This window comes from Chelonia mydas, chromosome 10, assembly GCF_015237465.2.
Source record: "Chelonia mydas isolate rCheMyd1 chromosome 10, rCheMyd1.pri.v2, whole genome shotgun sequence".
NCBI classification, from domain to species: domain Eukaryota; kingdom Metazoa; phylum Chordata; order Testudines; family Cheloniidae; genus Chelonia; species Chelonia mydas.
The window spans coordinates 80,378,608-80,403,253 of record NC_051250.2 but is presented as its reverse complement, the minus strand read 5'-3'; the positions used below and the strand labels follow the sequence as shown (position 1 = coordinate 80,403,253).

General features: G+C 40.6%; 1 protein-coding gene and 1 long non-coding RNA gene across 7 annotated transcripts in view; one reads left to right on the top strand and one right to left on the bottom strand.

Annotated features, from left to right (window-relative positions):
* Positions 1-24,646, bottom strand: part of GLCE (glucuronic acid epimerase) — a 106,909-nt gene that overhangs the window by 52,749 nt on the left and 29,514 nt on the right. The window contains exons 1-5 of one of the 6 annotated variants that reach the window (XM_043524437.1): positions 20,589-20,914; positions 16,377-16,495; positions 14,798-14,936; positions 13,387-13,488; positions 5,571-5,611 (exon numbers count right to left, since the gene is read on the bottom strand). The exons of 1 other annotated variant lie outside the window; for it this stretch is intronic. Coding sequence is in view for 1 of the 5 variants with exons in the window: in XM_037910051.2 (XP_037765979.1) it covers positions 268-296 (29 nt within the window). In the remaining 4 variants the exon portion in view is untranslated. Of the gene's footprint in view, positions 1-267; positions 744-5,570; positions 5,612-13,386; positions 13,489-13,720; positions 14,341-14,797; positions 14,937-16,376; positions 16,496-20,588; positions 20,915-24,646 lie in introns of those variants that run through there. 4 more of the 6 variants (XM_043524436.1, XM_043524438.1, XM_037910055.1 and 1 more) reach the window with 4 other exon arrangements.
* Positions 17,612-24,646, top strand: part of LOC122462143 — a 35,662-nt gene continuing 28,627 nt past the window's right edge. Inside the window, exons 1-2 of the long non-coding RNA XR_006284520.1 lie at positions 17,612-17,687; positions 20,629-20,703. This is a non-coding gene — a long non-coding RNA (uncharacterized LOC122462143). The remainder of the gene's footprint in view (positions 17,688-20,628; positions 20,704-24,646) is intronic.

Here is a 24,646-nt window from a genome sequence, read left to right as displayed (position 1 = left end):
ACACACATTTGTCAACAGCTTTATTTGTGCCTCATAGTCAAGTTCAGAAGTTAAGAAGTTTAGATTTAAATTTCTTGAAATGAGATCAACTCTGACACACACCCCTTCCCAAATATATAAAAGTGCATATAAGACATCACGAACAACATGCAAATAATTGCATTCTAGCTACCTGCCTAAGGTGTTTATCAGCAACTGTGGTCACTACTATCTGTGATATATTTTAATCGCCTGGGAAATGGACAGTCCAAAAGGTACTTATGATACCTGTTTCTGAAGGAGTCTTTTAGCCACATGGGGAAGATAGATTACATAGCTACAATGTGCGTCTTCTAGCCAATATGCGACAGAGTGGATGAAGTACATTGGTTTCTCTGGAGATGGTAGAATATCCTCAGTTCTGTGCAATTTCTGTACTGTCTATAGAGAATATATTAGATGTTTACTGTGAACCAGAGGATGGTGTAAACAGGGTGGTTCTCATATCTGTAAGCACAATACAGGGAGCTATACTGGGTTGTCACTACAGGTAAATTAGGTGAGGTACAGTCATTAGGGTTATTGATAGAGTTGCTTTAGAAACAAAAAGTGTTTTAGAAGATTCTAGAGCTGTGTAGCGGTGTCCTTATTGTAGCAGAAATCCAAATTTCAACCCCAAAACAAAACAGGTAGGGGGCCAATAACAGGTGGATCAGAGTTAACGTTATTTGCAAAAAGTTTACTAAAAACAAAAATCTTGACCTTTGTAGTTTTCTGAATATCATAACTGCCTTTTTTGAGAAATCTTATGAAATCACAGCCCAAGAGCTGCAGGCTCCAGCTGGATCACCCATGGGGGAAGGGGGAAGGCTGAGCAAGCACCAGCAGCCACCCTATCAATGCCTCTCCCTCCCCTCAGCGCTTCCCATCCGCTGGCAACCCCACCAATCAGCGCCTCCCCCTCCCTCCCAGCACCTCCCGCCCACCACGGATTAGTTTCTCCATGGCATGCAGGAAGCGCTGGGAGGAGGGGGAAGGAGTGAGGGCAGGGCATGCTCAGGGGAGGGGGTGAAATTGGGCATGAAGGGGCAGGATGGGGGCTGGGCCTTGGGGGAAGGTGTGGAGTGGGGGTGAGGCCTGGGACAGAGCCGGGGAAGAGCAACCCTCGGCACATTAGAAAGTTAGCACCTATGGCTGCAGGCCATTACAATGACTGTCTCTATGTCTATGCATATCTTGCTTCCAAACATACATGGCAAAGAGTAGGCCCTCTGTCAGGCTAATGAGATTTCATTCAGGCAAAGGCTGAAATTCGGGTATCTTTTACAGTTTAACTGAATTAAAAAAAACTGATCACTTGAATCTCAGTTTCGTGGTAAGTGAAGTGTACTTTTTGTATCAATATTTACTGATTTGCAAGCTTCTAACAGATCATAAATACACTGGAAACAAATTCATAATGATTGCTTTATAGACAAATTTACATCCATCCTACAATAGCATCATTAATCTAATGAGTATATAAAGAAAAATGTGTTGAAACTGACAAGGATACTATACCTACACATTAATCTTGACCATATAACATTACTTCAGGCAAAAGAGCTATTAAGCTAAAGACTGTTAAACCACTCTACAAATGGAACCTATTGATCTACTATAACATTAGTTTATTGGCAAAACAGTTTACAGCATTCTGTGAAATTTTATAACAGTTTATTTAGCATGTTCTATGCCCACTACCATTTTCAGGAACTTCAGATTCAAGACTAAGAGTTACTTTAAAAAAATTGCAAGTCTCTCTTTGCTGGATCTACAAAGACTGCTCCTTTGTCCTGCTTCATGCTCAAGACCCTTCATGCAGTTCCCTCGTAGTGCAGCATAAAAGGCGATGCCATTGTTTCTCCACTGTTCTTTATATGGCAGGACTGGGCATAACAGTCTTCTGCTGGGTTGTGAGAAGCACTACAGAAACAGGAGAATAGTTGTCTCTGCCACCCAACTTTATATGGTAAAACTCATCTCATTCTGAAGTTTGACTTTATTGACAAAGAACAGGACAACAGAAGTCCAATATAAACCTTCTCCTCAGGTTTGGTTGCTCTTAGGGTTCCTAGTTCAATAATATTATCCCACCCTTCTATTCTGTATAGGTTCTGACACCACACCCACACCAGCACTGTATCGGAGCACCTTTCATTAGCGCATTAAGTAACAGGACTAATATTGTCACATGTTTGTGTTCTCATCCTCTCACCAAGGGGAGAGCTGTGTGCAGAGGAGTGGTTTTTCTGGATTTTGTGTATTGAAACATTGGTTCAAATGAAATTCAGACACCACCTTGGCGATGAACTTCAGGTGCAGCCTCAGAACCACCCTATCTTGAAGGAAGGAGATATTCTGGGGTGGGCTGCCATGAGAACTTGTAGCTTGCTTACTCTCCTAGCCAAAGTGATAGCCAACAGGAAGACTGTCTTAAAGACAAAATGGTAAATTGAGCACTCCCTGAATAGTGACTCCATAAGTTTCAGGACAATGACGTTCAGATCCCAGGCCAGGGTTGGTTGTGTGACCAGTGACTAGACATGTATCAGGCCCTTGAAGAACTTGATACTGTTGGATGAGGGAAAAAAAAAGCGAGTGACTGCATCAAAGGGCAGTATGCTGAATTCACTGCGAGATGGACTTTGATCGAAAAGTCCAGAGTGCTTTGACTGCACTAGGTATTCCTGGACCTTAGGTACAGTGGCCTGTTCAAGCATTTGGCCCTCTTGGGTCACCAATATGGAAAACTTCTATCACTTAATGGAGTAGGTTCTTCTTGTGGATGGTTTCCTGGTGTATACCAGCATATCCTGGACAAGTGACAAGCAGTCCTCTTTCAGGGTACTCAAACCAGCATCCAGGCCATCAACTGTAGTGACAGTGGGTCTGGGTTAAGTACTTTGTATTTGGGGACAGTCCAGGTGGAGATAGTCCAGTCCTGGATGGCGATGGGGTTTCTAACAGTTCTCCTTTATGGATATTGTCAAGACGCAGCCACCGGGTGAGTGCTCTGCAGACTCAAGATGGTATTACCACTGATTTGCTCACTGGCGTTTCCTGGCAAATATACTGATTGGAGCTAGAATTGTAGGGGCCTTAGGTGAAGTTTGGCAAGCAGCGTCACATACGTACATGCAGTCACATGGCCCAATACTGTAAAAGTCTGTACAGTGAAGGTTGGGTAAGCGATCATCCCATTTACCAGGGAATAGATTACAAGGAAAGTGTCCTGAGGTAGATATGCCTAAACTACTTCCAAATCTATTCTAGCTGCTATGATTTCTAACATTTGCACTGGATGTTCAGGGATGATTTCTCTTGGTTGATCAAGAGAGATCACTGCGACTGGGTGAAAAGGGCTAATGCAGCGTCTCGATCTGTCATGGTTTCTTTTCAAGTTCTTTGCCTGGTCAGCCAATTCTCCAGGTAATAGTAGACATCAAAAACCACCCTCTCTCCTTAGGTGCACTAATGTCCAAATAAAAACAAATGGGTAAACTAAACAGACCAAAAAGAGTGAATAATTGCTTCACAAAATAGTTAAGGACAAACGCCAAAGTGGGTTGGGCAGTGAGGGTTTCATCCTGATGCCATGAATGCTAAAAAGAAACTAAGCGAGAGTCAGGACCGCTCCACCCTTTATGCCTCACACGGGAGCACAGGGTACATGCGTGGCCCCACTGGACTCAGCTATTCAAAACATTCCGATTTCATGTGCACAAGGCATATATGCACCCACAGTGGGGAAATCACACTGATGCATATTCAAAGAAGAAATACACCTTGCACTTGGAGCAGAAGGTGGGGAGGTTTGTGATGGTCCTTAGTTCCCTGGGAGTTTATTCACTAGTGGAACCCAATGCCAATATTTTGTACATCCCATCTCAGCACACTCTAGCACTTGGCTCTGGGACCAGCAGGCAAACCCTCCCAAGTCAGTGGGAGGGCTGGCATCAGGGGCTGAAAGGATCCCCAAGCTTGCTGGGAGTGGAGACTGAGAGTGCAGCAGTAGAGAACGTCAAGCACTTGGGCTGGGTGTAAATCATTTATAAGACTACAAAAGTATGAAGCAGGCAGACTCTGCTGCTGCCACTGCTGCGAACTCATTTATTCAGAATGGTTTAAAAAGCACCTATCCCACCACCTCCCCAACAAGATCTAGGTATTTCCTGAAACTTCGAAATAGAAGCTGGCTTCTCCCTGTGTCAGTGCGAGTATAAGAGCAGCGATCACTTGAATGAGCAGTATCATACTGGTAAGTGAGGTGAGGGGCTTAATTTCTGGTAACAGCCTCCATTTCTGTGGGCATGATTATTGCAAGCATAGTAGTGCCCACAAATATAGGTGCTAGGTAAAGGTCCAGCTGATAATCAGGACCAGTAACCACTACTATCAGGATGGGTAGGCCAAGTGTCTTCGTTAGCATAAAAGTTTATATATAAAAACCAAGCAGCAGAGCTGCAGACAGATTAATTTGATCAGATAAAATTGAAATTCTTTCAGAAGTTAGCAAATTATAAGAAATGTGTTTTAAAGGTTCAGCATCCATTTAACATTGCCAGACAAGTCAAGTATTTGTCTATACAAAAAAAAAAAATGCAATTAGCAAATCTGCCAGACAGGATGCTGATACCATATTCATCTTCTAAGGAAGATGTCAGGAGCTGCATCTTCCTATTTACACTAACATTTAACTTTACAGATTTTTATTTATAGAAGGGGAAAACCAATTATAAAGAAGCACATCTTCAGACACCTCTAAGCAATTAAGTCTCCTCTGCATGTGACATATTGTACTAGTCCTGGTACATTTTATCCGCCAAAATAATTGCATCCCAAACCAAAAGCTATCCATATGATTAGGCAGTGTGAAGATATTTAAAGTGCAACAAATAAATTGCATCAAATACTTTCTCGCAATACTTGTGTACAGTTATTCTCTTGACTAATTGAAAGATGCATTTGGCCAAAAAATATGGATCAACTTTGTTTTCCTAACAAGAACATAAGGTTTCAAATACATGTATGACTTAATTTAGGTATTTTTCATCTCTAAGTAACCAGACTAGCCTTCCTGTGCAAGAAATACATACAATGCTGTATGTGACTTCATGGCGCTCTTTGGCAGGAAAGAAAAACCAAATAAAAAGATTTTTTTAAAAAAAAGAAATTCAAGCAATAAGATCTAAGCAGTTATTACTGACTCGACTATTAGTTACTAAACTTATCCAAAAATTCAGTTTAGTCTAAATTATGTTTTTCAGCACTAGCTTGATCTGCAAGAGCAAGCGATAAGGATTTCACAATTAAAGCAACTCATTGAAGAAATATATTCAACAAGAAAAATACATCAGAATCTAAATGCTTGTTTAATAAGAAATGCTAGATTTTGTTTTGAATTGAGTCAATTTTTAAAAAAAATCTCTAGCCTTCCATCTCATGAAGACTTCTCCTCCCTGATAACAGATCAGGGAAGGGAATACATTCTGGATGTATTCACACAAGACTGCTTCCAAGATTATGTACTCCAGATGATTGTTACGTACCTTCAGATAAGACAGACTTAAACCCATTGTGCTCCAAAGACCTAGATGTAGATGTAAACAAAATCCACTCAGACATTAGTTCATTAAAACTAAGCACTAATTTTATGTGAAGGACTGAAAGGATAAGACACAATGCAGATTACAAAAAAAAAATCTCTTAAAATATTTATGTACTGCTGGGCACAACACTAGTTTTAAAATCTCAGACAAACCTCTAGAAGCAGTGAAGGGACATATCTAATAATGTCACTCTGAACTTAACAAATAGGCAAAAAAAGGAGGAAAAATTATTGCTCTAGGGCTGAGCTGCAGCTTGAAAGGAATCTTCATCCACAGGCTGCTTCAGAGGCAGACCCTGATCCCATAATGTCACATGAAAGCATGCAGCGGGAACCAGATTGCTCCACTATAAATTTCCACTGAATCTTGCCTCCTTCCTCAGCTGGAGTATATTTAGAAACTGTACACCCTTCCAGACAAGAGTTTTCTTACAAGGTGTAACAGAATATTAACTCATGGGATAAATGGTGACAGAATCAGTAGCAATAAACTGTAGCTGCTGCAGCAATGTTAATTCTGACTTTGTGCTGTATCTCAAGCTGACCATTGCAACCGTATTTTGAGTTGAATATAGATCTAATGCTTTTAAAGCAGCAGGATAATATTTTGAGTTTTTGTTTGGTTCTTTATAAAAAGAAACTAGAGGATTTTTCCCATGCCTCTTTTTATATTAAAAATATCAGGTCTTGTCAACAGTGTCTTCCAGAAACAACAGGGTATATACAATTACAGCAGGTTACGAGCACCACAAGAAATTTTTGGATGCTATTAAAAACCAACATGCTAGGTACTTCATGTAAGATACAGAAGAGACTGCCCTTGCCTGAAAGGATCTAAGCTATAAGATAAGTGCACAAGAGGAGAGACTTTTCGTCAGTGTTTAAAATTGTCCACTTTTATTGATACCCGAGTCACAATCTCCTGATGAACACTTAGGAGAAAGGTTTCAGAGTAGCAGCCGTGTTAGTCTGTATTCGCAAAAAGAAAAGGAGTACTTGTGGCACCTTAGAGACTAACCAATTTATTTCAGCATAAGCTTTCGTGAGCTACAGCTCACTTCATCGGATGCATAAAGTGGAAAGTACAGTGACTCTTTGTTAAAGATTCATATATGCCATTCCATCAACGGATATCAGAGAAAGCTCCCATTCCAGTTCCTGAGTTAAAACTGAGAAAATAAGTCTCGATACAGCCAAGAACTCCTTTACATATACACATCGTTAACCAAAAATAGGAAGTAATTTTTCCTTCTTCAGATCTCCACTACATTATTTTATCTCAGGTGTTCTTTTGTTTTGTTTCATAAGATATTCATAAGACTTGCCATTGAAAAAGCTGTTAGTAGAGCCTACAGCTGAAGGCAAGAGAGGACAGAAACTGCTTTGTTATTCTGCCTTCATTTGACTTGTGTTTTTACTCATTGATTTGGACAGCTCTAATACTTCCCCAGAAACTCTGCAGAACTGAGGACAGTAGAAAGATTTATTGAAAGATTTGCAATTGGTAGCAAGTATTGTCTTATTGTAGCTCCAGCTTTAACGATACATATAACATGTCTCCGTTTGCTCTTAACGTTAGAAGAGCAAAAGTGCTTGAAATAAACAAGGCAATGTCTGTGCTTTAGCCATTTTCAGAAACTTGAACTGCTGTGCAGACTGACCTTTATTTGGTATATATTTCCATGTAATTATCAGCTGGGAAGCTGAAATAGCAGTTACTGCGTGTACCCCCTTCTCAGGCTACGTTCTACACTTATGGCGGCATGTACAGTACATACACTGCACATCACCCAGCACAGGTATAAATAGTGTAGACAGCGAGGCACGACTCAGGTGAGTAAAGACAGGATAGAACCTTAGGTTAAGTACCCTACATGCTCAAGCAATGTCTCCCACATTTACTCCCACATGGCATTTTTAGCAGTGTCGTGTCGTACCAGAGCCTTGCCCCACTGCCTCCGCCTGGCATAGGCTTTCACTGCCACATTGCAGGGTGGGTGCAGCGTGCTTTTCATTGTGGCATGTACATACACATACCCTACACCTTGCTGCCAGTGTACACAAGGCCAAACAGACAGGTGCGCTTCTTTACACAAAAGAGCTGAAAGAATTTGAAGACCAAATTTTCTAACTTGTGCATAAAAAAAAAGTGGGTGGAGGGCGCCGAGAACCCCACACATCTGATAGCAGGCATACAAATTCTGTAAGGCACACATCAGGGCATGTGCATGCACACCTGCAATGTGTTCAAACACCCCAACCTGAGCATGCACCTTAGGTAACACCAGAAGGACACTAAAAATTCATTGACCTTTTGCACATGTGGCCCCTACTGTCTTATCAGGGGATTTTAAAGAAGAAATGTTAATGTTTACTAGATAATGCTATTGCCCCACAAACCAACTTTATTACAAAAGTAGTATTGATCTCTTTTCTTGGATCTAAATGTTTATTTTATTTTTTACCTTCTATCTTTAACATTCAAAAACCTGAAAATATCCTTTGACTGCTGTAAAAGCCCAAAGAAAGTTTACACATTACTCCTGTTTGAATTCCAGATATCCTACTAGTGCCTGTGTTGTTGTAGGTTTAAATCCGAACAATACTGTCCTCCTGTCACAAACATTTGAATTTATTAGGTCTAGATTTTTTTTACATGTATGTGCGAGTATAAAACGTTTTAGTTACTTGAAGTAAAGTAGGTACCCATTAGCCATACCACAATCTCTAAAATTGCTTTTGTGCTGCCTACTTTGAGAACATCTCACTACCACATTAAAGTAGTGAAACAGGGTGATGTGGCACTTTCACTGTAATTGCAAGAATGCATACTTGGACGCTGCCCCTGGAACTCAGCCAGGCTCATCTCCACAAGTAAACAGTTGAACAATACACAAAATAAAATGTATTTGTTTTTGTGGAAATTTTGTGGACGTTGGCTCCTGCAGTCCCCCTCGGTTAAAGCAACTTTGATTGGTTTATTCAAGACTGCTCATGGACACAACTATACCATAATGGGGGGAACGGGGAAGAAAAGGCTACTTGGGATGTCCCAGCAAAATCCTAACTTACAAGGTGAAGGAGGCCAGTGAGATTCCATGAAGGATAAGAAAGGAAGATAGTAGCAGTCACCAGTGGTTTGTGGGAGGAAGTCTCAGCTCAAAAATGTGGTAGTTTGGAGTCAAGTGAGTTTGAACCTCAGTATCTGAGACAGTCTGTCTCAAATGAGAACCAGGCCACATGGGAACCCAATACTGGATTTCCTGAACTGTTCTCATCCTGACTAGCTGAGCTATAGTGGCCTTCACATAATCAAGGGTTGGCAACTGGACTGCACAAAGGGCCTAACATCATGCCATTCACAAGAGTGGTGATGCGCCTTTCCCTATCTAAAGTGGGCAAGACTTTCCTGAAAACTTAGGTTTCACAGATTGCTGGTTAAAGCGAGACTTAGGAAATAACACAAAGCGGGTGTTTTCCCTTGTTATGTTGCATGTGAGCCTATGTGAGTCCTACTGTTTTGCATGAATACTGTGTGTGCCTCAGTTTCCCCATGTATTGCACCAATGCCTAGGCGGTGGGAATAAGGGGGGGTGACTTTTGCTGAGACCCTTGGGGCCAGGTGAGGAGGCTTCAGCTGCCTGCATGTAAGTGATAGCTAATGCCCTTCATAACCTGAGACCCAGGAGGGGGATGTGACCAGGTGACACTTTGACCAGGAAGCGAGACAAAGACCAGGAGGAGGAGCAACATGCGTGTCAGGGGTCAGGCTGCTGGAAGCTGGGCAGTCTCCGGTTTGGGACTCAGAGGGGGGAGTCCAGGGCATCAGTTCGAGGTCGCCCTCAAAATGGACTTTGCTGAAAGTCACTGATTTCTGTGCTAACAAGCTCTGTTCTACGCTGTGTTCCTGTTGACTAATAAACCCTTCTGTTTTACAACGCTGGCTGAGAGTCATGGGTGACTGTGGAGTTGGGGAGCAGGGCCCTCTGGCTGCCCCAGGGGTCCCATCCAGGTGGACCCGCCAAGGGGAAGTGTACGGTGTGAACAGGGAGCTGAATGCTCCGACGTCAGACCAGGAAGGCCATAGCTGAAGAGGCTTTTTGCCCTGGACAGCGTGCCCTTAGGGGAGTCACACCACCCCAGAATCCTGGTTGGCTTCATACAGAGCAGTTCCAGAGCATCAGACCTGTGACTCCATCACAGGAACTAAAGGGGAAAAAACAGAAAGAAACCCACAATTCTAAAGACTATTGGATGTTGTCTAATGGCTATGCATTTGCAACATGAGTGTCCAACGCACACTTCAGGCACCTAGTTTGATTTTGTGTGATACATACAAGTTCAGATATGTACAATTTGGGGGGGCTGGGTAAAACTGCTTAGATTTTGGCCTGGTTAACACCGACTGCTATCAGGCATCATTAAGTAGAACAGGAGAAGAGCCCAAAATGTTTATGGAAGTGATTTTAAATTCACAGCTAGCTCTGAAAGTTCCCATAGAGGCTATCAAAGGGGCAGAGGGCTCATTGTTTATACATATTGAGGAACATGAATTGCCCTCAAGCACATTTGGACAGGAGGTGATAAGGGCATTCCACTAGGAGTGGACTCGAGACCTCAGAAAACAATAGAAGGACCAACCCACAGAACCTGAGATGTGATCTGGTCCAACTAAGAACCTCTGCTCCAGCCTGCTGGAAGCGACACAGTTGAATGAGGGTTCACACTACAGTCAGCTTTCCCAAGCTGTGTGCTATTCTGTAGGTATTACTGCCACACTCCGATTTCTAGCCACGTTAGCAATACAAAGAGAATAAGGCTTTCAGAAAAAAATAAAGCTACTTTAAAGCATTTGCTTGTACACACACAAATTACATTTTAAGACATCTCTATGCTGCATGCACTGATCTGTTAGAGCACACCATATAGTCGTGCTTTAAAACTATTACACAGGACCAGATGGAATGACATGGGTCCACCATGTCATGGAGTGGAAGGGCCCCAATTCCATCATGTATATTTGTAAACTTTTTTTTTAAAATGTTGTACAAGACAAGGGCAGACTTACACCCCTGCAAAGGACAGCATCCCCCTTTTAACCCCTTTGACTGACTCTTCTGGGCAGTTGTTCAAATAATTTTACCACCACTTTAATGCCAGATAGCAATCTAATTTCTTATTAATGCTACTGGTCTCCTCAACTGGAAGTCCATTACACTCACTCCCTATTTATGTCCAGTCTCCTTAGAGTCCAATATATATTGTAATGAATCCAAAACCTCCCATCGGGGTTAGGGCTCTGTACTAAAAGCATTGTGGTCCCTTATCCCGAAGAGCTTAAGTTTGGTCTCCTAGTTCTGAGCTGCTCAACGGTCTTAAATATGGGATAACACCAAGTGCAAAGGTGTATTGGTATGTTTTGGTCATAAAATACACTTTTCAGTTCAAGTCAGCAAGCCATTCTTCACTGTTGCTGCACAACTGACAGAGAATTTATCAATAAACCTAGATCTTTTCCCTTTACCATATTAACTGATTCAGTGTCATTTAAAGTATATTAAATACTGCAATATAGCAGACTCAAAAAAATGAATAATTCAAGAAGAGAAAAAAGGTCTCTACACAAAACTCAGACATTTTACAAACCACTCATTCCCCCCCCAAGTTTTATTTTTTTTTACTCAACTTGGGGGAATTAGCGTCTCTGACTTAGTTATAGCAACAGCAAAATAATCGTTAGGAGCTCCTTCATACTACTGTTCTACACCATCCATCACTTCAGAAACATGCGTAAGACAGGAGTTTGAATTTCTCCAGGATTCAATCTAAAATGCTTCTAAATATGGATAATGCCTAGACTACATTAACACATTAAAGCTTTGTAGATTGCCATCAGTGCTTCCACAGCTTAATTTCATCTATCCCTCACAAGTCAGATCTGCAAGCACTTTCATCCTAAAAAAAAATCATTCCAATTTAAATATAAAACTCATGATGCCCGCATAAGCAGATTGCAAAGCATGTTTAAGAGGATATATATTTAAAACCCGACAGCAAAATTTTATTTCCTCCCTAAATAGTCAAATTCTATTGCCTGCAAGTTAATAAAAAAAAGCATATTCTACAATCAGTTAAGTATGGTAAGGTTTGGGGAGTACGATTACGTTGACAAATCAAACTAATTTTTCTGAAACTCAGAGGCTGTCTTAGTAGAGAATACACTAAAGTGATGGGATGTTGTACGTTTGAAGTGATTGATACAAAGCTCAAATGGATCTGCTGCATTCTTTTACATTTAGAAACTGCACAGAAGGAACAATTCACAATACTCATAACACAAAATGGATGCTTTGTACGCATAGCACTAGTGTAACTCTGGAAGAAATTTGTCTCTCTGGTTATGTAACATTCTGCTACCACCTGAACGGAGGATCCATTTTAGCAGTTCAACTCCTATTTCCCGCTACCATTTACAAATTTAAAAAATAAGACATTTTAAACTCCCTCTTATCTGACAGTCCTGCAGCTCATAATGACAGATCACATACACCAATGTAGGTTATGAACATGGGACATTATGGTCAGATTAGTTTGAGATTCACAAGAAGTACCTTACATAAGCCAAATAAACTCATCACATAGAGTTAAATTTAAAAAAAAATAATAATAATTTTTTATTTTCTTAGACATAAAAAGGGTTCTGTATATTAGTTTTTAGACATACGATTGAAGTATTCCTTTAATATAAAACACTTTGAAATTTTTTTTTGGTATAGCAGTTCAAACTCTGCTTTTATCTGTAAGCCAGAGCATGTCAGAGGAACACCAGAAGGCTTGCTGGTCTCTAATTTTGGTTTTCTTCCTTTGTAATTTGGTTTTCTAAAATTGTGTGCGGCTAACTATACCACACACCAGTAAGGAAACAGTTTAAATACTCCTCCATCAAAAGGAATATCAGGAGGGTTCTTATACATATTTTTTAAAAAAAGCCAGGTTTAGTTTGTCCAATATGTATTTATGCTAAAAAGAGCATTTTTTCAAACACTAAGTTATGTTAGTACAAATATGCAATGTTCCATTCTTATTCTTAAGGAAAAAAGGCAGTATATCACTACTCATTTTTATCTAACGTGACAATAATAATTAATACATACCTTAAAAAAGGAAAAAAGCTGTTTGGCAAAAAAACCTTAAATGGTTAGAGATAAATACGCACTTAGCACTTGAGTAATTTTCTGTTGCCATGATAACCATAACAGCTGCTTACCTGATCTCCTGTTTCATTGGTTTATTGTACAGAACTACAACATCTCGAAGGTAAAATTTTTTAAACACTTCCTCTGCCCTGTAACCCCCTTGTAGTTACTGAGCTTGCTTACAAGCCAAATGAAAAAAATTACATGAAACCTAATTTACTATAAAATGAAAACAACCAACCAGCTCCTCCTCTGAGTAAATGCACTATAATCACACTGTTTATTCCTCCTGATAAATAGCCTGCTTTAATTCCTCTGGTCAAACAGAACCCAGTTATCAACACAACACCTTCTGTAGACATAGACCCATGTGCCCTTTGCAGCTGAAAGTTATTAAATTGAATGAACATTAACCATTTAAATGCCAGGGGTGCAATGTACATTTAAAATGCATTACTATACGGAATCTCAGATTAGATAGAAGAGTTAAATTTAAAAAAAACACACATATTAAGCAGAAAGATGAAAGGGGAAGGTACACTTTTCTTAAGATATTCTTACCTTAATCAAACGAAGGTCTCTGAACTCTAGTGCATCTCAGATTTCAAAATTCTAAAATACATTAGTTTCAAATAATCACCTACAATTTTCCTTTCCAATCTCCTAGGGAAAAAAAAAGAAAATAATATATTTAAGCATTTGTACTTAAATTTTCTGTCTGTAAAAATCCTCTTACTCAGCTCTGTCTGCTCTTAAGACAGCACTGCTGACGAATTTCAAGGCTCAGTTCTTGACATGTAGAATCACTGAAGGATCAAGAGCATAAATGTCACTTCCTCTAGACAGCGCATCAGCTGCAAAGGAGTCTAATCTGCTATTCCCACCACAATCCTACCTAATTGAAGAGTAAATCCTGACATCTGCCTCCTGGTGTCATAAAATGCATGGCTTTCATTAAACATTTTTGAAGAATTCAGATTTAAATCCCATATTTAGAGGATTCCATTTTTAAATAAACCATCATGGTGTTCCACTTGAGAAACTACATTAAAGGAACAGATAAAAAATTAAAATGCTAACAAAAAATTGGAGCCCAGTTTTCAACCTCAAACAAATTATGCTGTCTCCACTTGGACTGCAGAGGTAACCAAAACCTTGAAATTACAAAATAAGTTTTAGAAAAAAAAAGATACTAAATTAAACATTCTTATGAAGTGCTTTGTTTACAATGTCTGTGCTGGTCCCACAATAATTTGTGAAGATTTTCCATCTACTTTGTGAGTTTTGCATATTTCTTACACAGTCCAACTGAGAACAGGAATAAGAAAAAGTATTTCGCAATGCAATGGTCCCACTCTCCTGAAAACAGAAGATAAATTGCTACGTGCATAAAAAATTGCAGATATATGCTATACTTGAATCAATAGGTGTAAAAACATTTTTTCCACACTAAAATGTTTAAAATGTCATTTTTTAATTCACTTTAAGCCCCATGTAGTTAATTTTTCCAAAAAGTAGCATTTTAAGCATCCCGTCTCCACACGCGCGCGCGCGCACACGCACACCCACCCACCCACCCCACGCACACCCCTTGGCTCTCATCTCTTTCCCTTGCATTCCTGATTTAAAATTAACAAAGACTCCCCTGTTGAACTGCTTTGCCATCAAATCTCTTGGTTTAAAAAGGATTATCCTTCACTAACAAACTGGTCTCCTTAAACAGAGGTGTGTTTATCTGTTGCAGGAAGAGACTTAAAATACACAATCTACTGTACACCTGAAACCAGAATTTTCATTTTCTAAAGCACTTGAATGTACTCACTGTTCTAGTCCAACAAGGTAAATTTACTTTTAATACCCATTACAAATTATGCCCAATTCAGCTCAAGTCTGCATGACATTTCTTCATACAATCTTCTCACTGGAGGCCCAATTTAATAAACAAAGACAGCTTTAATAATTCAAATCTTACTTTCAAAGATGCGATGCGCCTGTCAGAAGCTTTCTGCAATATAGTCAGTAAATTTCTTCAGTCTCTCCAAGGCTTTGCATATATTTAAGCTTGCGTCGTGCCTTTTGAATGCTGATAACTACAGTGTTTCTTTTCTCTCCTTTAAAGGATTAAACATAACCACACAGGCATTTTTATTACTGCATCATGCACCATTAAATTGTCAGTTTTTCTTCTAGGAGTCTTTAAAAAAAAAAAGTGGCCTTCAAAACATCTTTACAACAAAATGTTCATTTTCCAGCATTTCTTATTTATAAATTGAAGCAACAAAACCAAAAAACCAGCTTACAAAGCACTTCATGTTTTCTTACAACCATCAAAAGTTAAAGGCTGGGAAGAACAGTTTAAAAAAAATAAAATCAAACTCTAGTTACTGTATATAGTGGAATGTGGACGTTTAAAGATTATAGTACACTAGGGTAACATCTCCTCAAAAGCCCCACCGATTTTAAAAAGCATCCGTATTTAGTTTTTACTAACAGCCTTGCTTTACTTTCCAGGAATAATTTTTACTGGCTTCCTCTACCACTTTCAAGTTTTAATGGCCATAGTTCCCAGGTTCAGCAAAGCCTTTGAGCGACCACTCAGGAGACTGACGACTAAAACTAAAAATCAGTTTTACAGCAGAAATGGTCTGGTCCTTAATGTTTGTCTAAAAGGTATGTGAAACTGGAGATCCTTTATAGCGATAGCTTACCCCGGGCAGTTGTCTGCTAGATTGGGATTCAGGAGACCTAGGTTCAATTCTCAGCTCTACCACTGCTTTGCTGGGTGACTTTGGAAGAGTCACTCCCCTGGCCCTGTGCTTGAGTTTTCCCATCAGTAAAATGGGGCTAATGAACCCTTTGTAAAGCATTTTGAGATCTGTGGATGAAGAATTCTAGATAAGAGCCAGGCATTATTATTATTACGGGAGGTGGCGCTCTTTAGTTTTTATTGTGTTTAAATATAGAGAGTCTACCTTAGTATATCCAGAGAGAGCCAGGTGTTGCCCATAGTAAGTCTAAATGAGCCTTTTGGTTTTTATTCACATCTCCATCCCAAGCTAGCTTTTAATCCCAAATTATAGTCCCAGCATTCCTCTACATTCCAGCTGTGCATTGTATTAGGTCTCACAACCGAAGAATATAAAATTGTTTCAGAACACTAACTGACACCTCCCCGGAGACACATAACACACTCAAATCCAACAAGCAAGCATCCAAACTAAAATAGAGTCTTGTGGAGCATTATGCTTACATGGATCTTTAGGATCTTGAAGAGTTTAGTGAATATGGAGAACGGGTTCTTTGGGAACATACTCAGAAGGTATACAACACAGTATCAAGAGGCTGAACTGGGTACCACCACATCTCACGCGGTGAATGGAAACAAAAGCAACTGATCACTCTTCATTTTAAAAGAGACTAACAAGTAATCATGAATAGCAGTCAGTTATTTTAACAGCCGCAGTATCACAATTCCATTCATCTAATTCTGTCACTGTCTTCAGAAGTTTCTCAGAGATACGCAATCTGAAATGCACAAGTGTGTTACTCACCACCTTCTTCGCATTCCTGACAACTGGTTGCTACTGCAGTTTGCACGCTTTCCACACTGATAATTCCACTGACAAAGTACAAGCCAAGACAGAACTGCCAATGATGCCACATCAATTCCCTATCAGGATGGAGGAATTACTATTAGTACTGTTCAGCTTCAAGATGGGAACAGCAACCACTTTAATAAGTGAGTTTTATACAGTAGTTCCTTATAGCAACAGTCAGTGGGCTTGTCTACACTTAACAGGGGATCAACGAGCAGTGATCGATGCTTCGGCGGTCGATTTAGCAGGTCTAGTGAAGACCCGCTAAATCAACCGCAAATTGCTCTCCCGTCAACTCCTGTACTCCACCGGATCAAGAAGAGTAGGGGGAGTTGACGGGAGAGCATCTCCAGTCAACATCGCGTAGCGTGGACCCCGCAGTAAGTAGATCTAAGCTACGTCAATTTGAGTTACGCTTTTCACATAACTCAAATTGCGTAGATCAGATTGAATTTCCCCTGTAATCTAGACAAGGCCAGTGAATCCCAGGTATCCCCGTAACTTTCTGCAGGGACAGGAAACTAGAGGAATTATTTGTCCAGCAGTAGGAAGTTGCCACCAAGTCCACTTCTTGCTGACTCAACTGAAAAAACAACCTGTTGCCTGTCAAGGTATGCACCGATGAAGCCTAACATTTGGGGTACCAGACCCTTCCCTAGTGATACCAAGAGGTCAGGCACTTAAACGTGATGATTTTAGATCTCCTCTTTATTCTTGATATAACATCCATGGAAGTATATGGAATTTTACAACAACACTGTTAAAATAGCAGTAAATCCCTGCATTACAGACCTTGCACTTCAGAAGTGTACAAATGAGAAATGAACTAACAAATAAACCACCCGTATGATTCTGCTATATAGTGTGAACTATTTTTATTTGTGTTAGTCCTTGCCCCCTTTCTCCTCCCCCTTCATTTTTCTAATTTAGATTGTGAACTCTTCAGGCCATGAACCATGGCTAATCGCTAAACAATATGCAGAGGTATGACACTCGATAAAATGTTTTATAATTGGGACTGACCTTGCTACTCAGAAATAACTGACATAAGTGCATATACAAGGACTTCTAACGTCCTTGATCAGATAATCCTGTTCACTGACTGCCTTTTGTGTCACTGACAGCTGTGAGGGGGAGAAAAGTGCGGCTAATGTTAGCATTACTTCATTCAACAAAACTATAGTTGAAATGATACAACAGCCAACTGAACTCATGTGTCAAGATGGGCAAGAGCTCCACAAGTATTGAAAGACAAATTTGGACAAGGTAAGGGAGCTAATATTGGAGGCAGACTTCTGCATTTCTCATTTCAAAGCATTCTACAGAAAAATGCAATGCACAGCTGTGAAGTTAAATTTTGGTATTTGTTTACAGTTCTGAAGCTAGCGTATACAGTTATTGCAATATAGTAATAGGATACTACAGGACATGTATTAGTAAGCCATTACTATATGCCTTGCATGGTTAAAGGTCTCGCCGCCTTAAATTTCAGTATTTCCAAATCAGTATTAACAGATTACAGAGTTATACCCTATTGTATCTTATATAGTTATTGCAACAACAGAACATTATGCTAGTTTCCAAATTATAACTGAATATCCAAATATGGAAGTTTTAGACAGTCAGCCTCAATGTCTTTTTATTCAAGTCTGTTAAACAGGAAAGAACAGAATTTTATCACAGAATAAGCCTTGGTAGAATACTATCGAAATATAATACCTGATATGATTTTTTAACCCCCAACACTGTCAACATTTATGCTCACTGCAACTAAATGCCCAATTCTGGCACATCCCTAATTCCAGACAGTCTGCCCCATGACATGCAGCTTTACCCAGAGTAAGAGCGTGTATCTCATCCAATCAGCTCCACATTCTTCCAGAAAGAAGCTGAAGATGGTCACTCGAGACAATTTTTCCTCAAAGACTCATACCAGGATAAAAACAATTTTGGACACTAGGAAGAGTTGAGTAGGGGAAAGACAAGCTGTTTGATTACTTATGAAGCTTCTCTTTTTAATAACACAACACTGAAGACAGCATACAGATTCACAGATTCCAAGGCCAGAAGGGACCATTGTGATCATTTCGTCTGACCTCCTACATAACACAGACCATAGAACTTCCCCCAAAATAATTCCCAGAGCGGATCTTTTATAAAAACATCAAATCTTGATTTAAAAGTTGTCAGTGAGGGAGAATCCATCATGATCCTTGGTAAATTGTTCCAATGGTGAACTACTCACTTAAAAATGTATGTCTTAGTTCAGTCTGAATTTGTCTAGCTTCAACTTCCAGCCACTGGATCATGTTCTACCTCTCTCTCCTAGACTGAAGAACTCTATAAGAGTCAGAGCAGGTCAATGTAGCCAGTAAGGTGTCAGCAATTTGCCCAGGTCTAATACCTTATGCCAAAGAGTTAACTAGGTCAATGAAGAATTTTTATGCTGCTTCCTAGAACCGACATGACCTACAGACATCTGATTTTTAGATCAAAAAATCTGGAATGGTCCATCAAACTCAATTTAAAAAAGGAGGAAAAAAAGGTAGAAAGGTTCTGTTTAAAGGGACACCACTACATACTTAAAAAAAAAACAACCTGCAATTGTTTGCGGCACCCTCATGCAAGTCTGTAAACCAAGCTATTCCTTGGGTGTTTTCATCCTCTTATTCGGAACTTTATCACCTGTTTTTAAATAGGGCGGAAGTCAACGTGGCTTCCTGTTGCACCTTCTGGTTGATTTTAGTGATATTCAAATAGCATTTGACTGATAGCACTGGGCCTTGTCTAGAATTAGGAAAAATCAGTATTCCCTTTTCTCTCTCCCAGCATCTCTACAGTGCTAGCATAAACAAGGTTCAGTGTTCTCATTGCTCCGTCATATGGATTTTATGGTCTATCCATTTTCAGTGTTAAGGAATGGGCAGGTTTCAGAGTAGCAGCCGTGTTAGTCTGTATCCGCAAAAAGAAAAGGAGGACTTGTGGCACCTTAGAGACGAACAAATTCATTTGAGCATAAGCTTTCGTGAGCTACAGCTCACTTCATCGGATGTTACAGTGTGTATGGTAACACCCATTGTTTCATGTTCTCTGTGTATATGAGATTTATATAAGGAATTTAAGGAATGGGCAGTGTCTAGTGTTGTATTGAAATAGTGACTGTATATTTTAAGTTAGATATTTGATATATAACTATCAAAAATACTTGAGTTTATTCCTTTCAAATTTCTCCTTCTTATCCCCCAGTTTCTGCATTATTCTTTCTCTCCTCCTGCTCCATTTTTGCCCAACCACAGAAACAGAGCACACAGATTACTTTTCAATAACTTCAAAACTCTACTGGTTCCCAGATGAACAGGATGGTATTTTGGGCCCCTGCGTTATCATTGTGAAGGCAGCAATGTTGTAATGGAAAAGATTTGATCTAAAAGGCTATCCAAATAGCACAAAAGACTTAAAGGTTAAAGAGTACTTATCAGGTAATGAATGGTGGGGGAGATGAAGCCGGAAGGCTGATGCCTTTAGAGTTACATTGAGAACACATGGAATTTTATATTGACATTTGTCATTTATTAAAAGCTCTTTTCAGTTTAAATATGGTATTTAAAGTAGGGATGACACCCAATTAACTGCTCAGTATCAAGATTACACTAATATTAATGAAAAATATCAAAGGAGAAGGAGTTCTTAATTGTCTGAAGCCACATGTAGCTAAGCTGAAGTAATCGCATCCCATCCAAAAAAAATTAAGCATCAGTTTTAGCTGACTTAGTTTCCATTCTGATTTTCAGTCATTTTAAATGCTCAATGATTTGAGTTGAGCCCAACTCTCCCCTTCTGGGTGTGTGTGTGTGGGGGTGGGGAGGGCGGGGGGGTGCACAGAACCCAGCTACAAAGATGCTTTCAGTACTGCAGATCTCACTGCTGCATCTCCAGCAAAGGCCTGAGCTAGCAGATAATGTCTAGCGAACGTGTGACTGGAGCTCCAGGAGGCAGTCCTGTGTATGTCTTGTAACAGGACTTCCTGCAGGGATGCTGTAGAGGTGGCCTATACTCTCATGGAGCGAGCTGTGACACTGTCAGGATGCGGGATGTTTGCTAACCTGTAGCACTCAACAATGCACCCAGAAGCCCGCTTAAAGATTCTGTGAAAGGCTACAGCTTTACCTCACAATCTTTCTGCTACAGCTAGCTTCGTTCTTTGCAGGTAGAATGCCAGGGCATATCAGATGATGAAGTGAAGTCTCTTCAGCATAAGTGTGGGGTTTTGGAAAAAAGACAGGTAAGTGGATACTTTGGTGGATGTCGAATTCAGAAGAAACCTTGGGGGGAAATTTAAGATGGAGGCAAAGGGATTCCTTTTCCTTGTGAAAAACCATAAGAAGGATCTGTCACGATGGCTCCCAATTCACTGACCGTTCCCGCCAAAATGATAGCCATTAAAAAAAAAGAAAAAAATCAGTTTTTGGGTGGGGGCATGGCACATATCTTATTGACACAAGATCATCATCTGAACTCTTGTTGACACGATTGAGGGACCACGGAGGTGTAGATCTGACCACTGGCTGGAAGATCCTGATCAGCCCCCCCCACCCCCCACCCCCATGAATAGTACTGTGTCTGAGCTGGTGAAAACAGAATGTCCATCTACTGGTGGGAGGAAGGAACTAATCCCTGCGAGGTGGATTCATAACGAGCTAGTAGAAAGTCTTGAGTTTGTTTTGTTTTTTTTAGAGACAGGTGATAATCTAAAACGACTGGAGTATCTGCAGTGACTGGAGCAGGTTGACAGTGCTGCACCCAGGCAGAGAAATGCCTCCATTTAGCTAGGTCCTTGGTGAATCTTTCCTATTTAAATAAGGAGTAAGGATAGCCTTTAACGGGTGCTGAGCAGAAGCATTCTATTTCAGATGCCCATCTCAACACCAGACATTGAGGTGGAGTGAAATTGGATCGGGATGTCTGATTCCATCCCCCACCCCCCTCTAGAGTTCAGAGGTCTGGGAAAGGGTGAATCTGGATTAGAGGCAGGCTGACATTGTCAGGAGCTCTGGGAATCAAACCTGCCTGGATCAACTGGATGAGAGAAGAATGATGTTGGCCCTGTTGTGATGTATGTTTCGTAGGACATGTGAAAGCTGGGGAATGGGAGAAAAGGCATATCTGAGATAGTTTTTCATGATAACAGGAGTGCGTTGGCCTGGGAGTTCTGGCCCATGGTTCCTCTGGAGTACTACTAAGGAATTTCTGTTTGTTTTGGATGCAAAGAGGTCCCACTGAGGCATTCCCCACTGAGAGACTATTTCGCTCAGGACACAGTGGTGGATCTCCCCCTCGTAGTCTGCAGAGAAGTGCCTGCTCAGGAGTTCTGAATACCTGGGACGTATGCGGCCTGGACAGTGATGTGGTTTCTGATGGACCAGTTTCAAAGCCTGACTACTTCCAGGCAAAGGGGAAGAGATCTTGCTCCACCTTGTTTATGTAAAAGACCATAGTGACATTGTCTGACATCACTTGGATATGGAATGACTACATAAACCTGAGGAAAGCCCTGCAAGTGAGGTGAAGTCAGTACTGATGACAAATCCAGACCCATGCTTGTAGATGGACCCGGTGGATGGCTGTCCTTATGCTTCAGTGCTGGAGTCACCAACAGATCTTTCTTCCTGCACACTTTACCCTCCAGTCTGGGGATTTTCAGTGGTGTCGGTCCCTTAGGGTCCATATGCAAAGGCTCATCACCCACCTTGACAGACTTGGGGATGGATTGCATCTCTTGTTGACAGTCCTTGACAGGGATCTGTCCTTACAAACATTAGAGTGCCCCCTATTCTCATGGGAAGCCCTGGAGGAAAAGTCCTTGGGTTTAGGAATTGAAGACTTCTATTCTAAGCACAAGCTTGGAGGGGCGCTGCTTGTCTGTTGAGGCCAATGCACTGGGAGGGTGGATAGGGCGAGTCTCCCTGGCCTGGATCAGAGGAGCCTCAGAGCCTTCTCCATCAGGTATTTCCTTAGGTGAAGCTCATGAGTTTCACGAATTCTTGGTGGAAACGAAGGACATATTATGCTTTGCAGAAATATGCATTTCACCCAAGAAGTAGAGGCAGTACTGTTGATTGCTGCTGATGAAGGAGAAAGGGCAAGAGATGCAGTTCTTGAACCCCTGGACTCCGGGCATAGTCCCAGACCATAGGGACAGCATAGGTTCTGGAACTAGGGGTGCTACCACACACCCCTGGCTTGAAGCGGACTCAGTTATATACAGGGTTTACAATTTGGTTCAATGGCTCAGCACCCCCACTATAAAAATTGTTCCAGGACTCCTGGAGGAGGGAGTCCCCAGCAGGTGACAACAAGCTACATTAACTATGCTATAAAACTCTAGCTAAACTAACAGGCAAAACTATTTATAGGTTTTATCAAAAAAGCTGGAGAAAACTGAACACAGGATTCCAACTCAGACCACGTGGCAGTAAGAAGGAATTGGAGAGACGCCAGTCCGCATTGCCTCTTATGCTCTGGAGCACGAGGAGATCCACTGCGCATATGCAGTCCAACGGACATTGTTTATTAGAATTTCCAGACTTGGGCACATGACACATACACCCATGTGTAGAACACACATAGCAACCAGCACTAGAGAGGAAATAAGGGTTATGGGACTCTCCCTGTGATACCCAAACACATTAGAGATATCTGGAAAGTATAACTCAGTCTTCCTTGCTTTTGAGGGCTTGTTAATTCACTGCGTGAAGCTCATCAATCCTTGCATGTTTACTCTTAAACTGGAGTGTACTGCAAGGTTTTAAACATTAGATTAAAAAGTAGAAATGCCTGTCATATGCAATGCCTCCTCACCTTCAAGCTGTATACGCATATCCTATGAGGAACAGGATCACGAGGAAGAATATTCCAGAGATTGTTTCAGTCAGTTTCCATACAAAACCAATCTGAAACCGGTTGACTCTAATCCCAGCATTCCATGGAACAGCATTAGTCAGGCTCCTTCAGCTTTAGAAGTTGAGATGGGACTTTCCTCCAACAATGGCAGCACTGTACGGTTTTTGGACTTTGCAGCTGTGCTAGTTTTTAATTGGCATCTAGTTATCAGGTTCTCTTCAAATTCAGAAGGGCTTTTTTGGTGTACAGGTCAAAATTTGTGAAAGGCAGAATGACCACCCATTTTGCCTCTATGGGCTGTCAGGAGATGCTATTTGGAGTGTGTTTTTAATTTGCATGCAAATAAAGACGTTAAAAATATTAGAACTGGAATGCACCGTATTAAAATAAAATTGAGAATACATGATTAAGAGCAGAGAGACAGATCAAACTGCACTCAAACATGCTTGGATGTTCCTTCATGATACACGAAGATAACGTAAGAGCAATGTCAATTGTTTCGCTGCAGTAGTTTATGTTTTATCTGCCGGCTGCAGTCTCTAGAAAGGGAAATGATCACACTTGAGCAGCTTTGACGTTCATTCCAGTAGAGGGCACTACTACACAATGAGAGGACAGACTGGATTATATAAATGTTGCTTTAACTGAAAAAAGAAAAAAAGCAAACCTTGTGCTGGAGAAAGACAAAAAATACACTAAGGTGTGTTAAAAGCCAACTTGATTAGTAAGTGGTCTAAAAGTCCGTTGTAAGAAGCTAAATGCATGCTACTGAGGAAAAAAAACTTATTTAAATGCATTCTTTTAATCTAGTGTTTAGCAATAAGTCAGCATCTTTACATGGTCTATACATAGCAGAAATCTTTGTATATTTTCGGGTCAACACTCGCATGAAGTGCTGTAGCATGAATGAGTAGCGTAGAGAATGTTTCAATACGTTTAAACACTAGTGCCATGTGAACTCTGGTATTCAACTTCACAGTTCCTCAACCAGGTGTTGCATTTGAACATGACAGGAGAGTCATCTAAGAAATTACTGACCTCAGAGCAGGTTTCAGAGTAACAGTCGTGTTAGTCTGTATTCGCAAAAAGAAAAGGAGTACTTGTGGCACCTCAGAGACTAACCAATTTATTTGAGCATAAGCTTTCGTGAGCTAAGTGAGCTGTAGCTCACGAAAGCTTATGCTCAAATAAATTGGTTAGTCTCTAAGGTGCCACATGACCTCAAAGCAGTGTTTCTTAAATTGTTGAAAGTGAAGCCTTTTAGGAAAATAAAACCAACTGCACATACATATTGGAAGATGTATCCATTAATAGGTGTAGGCCTC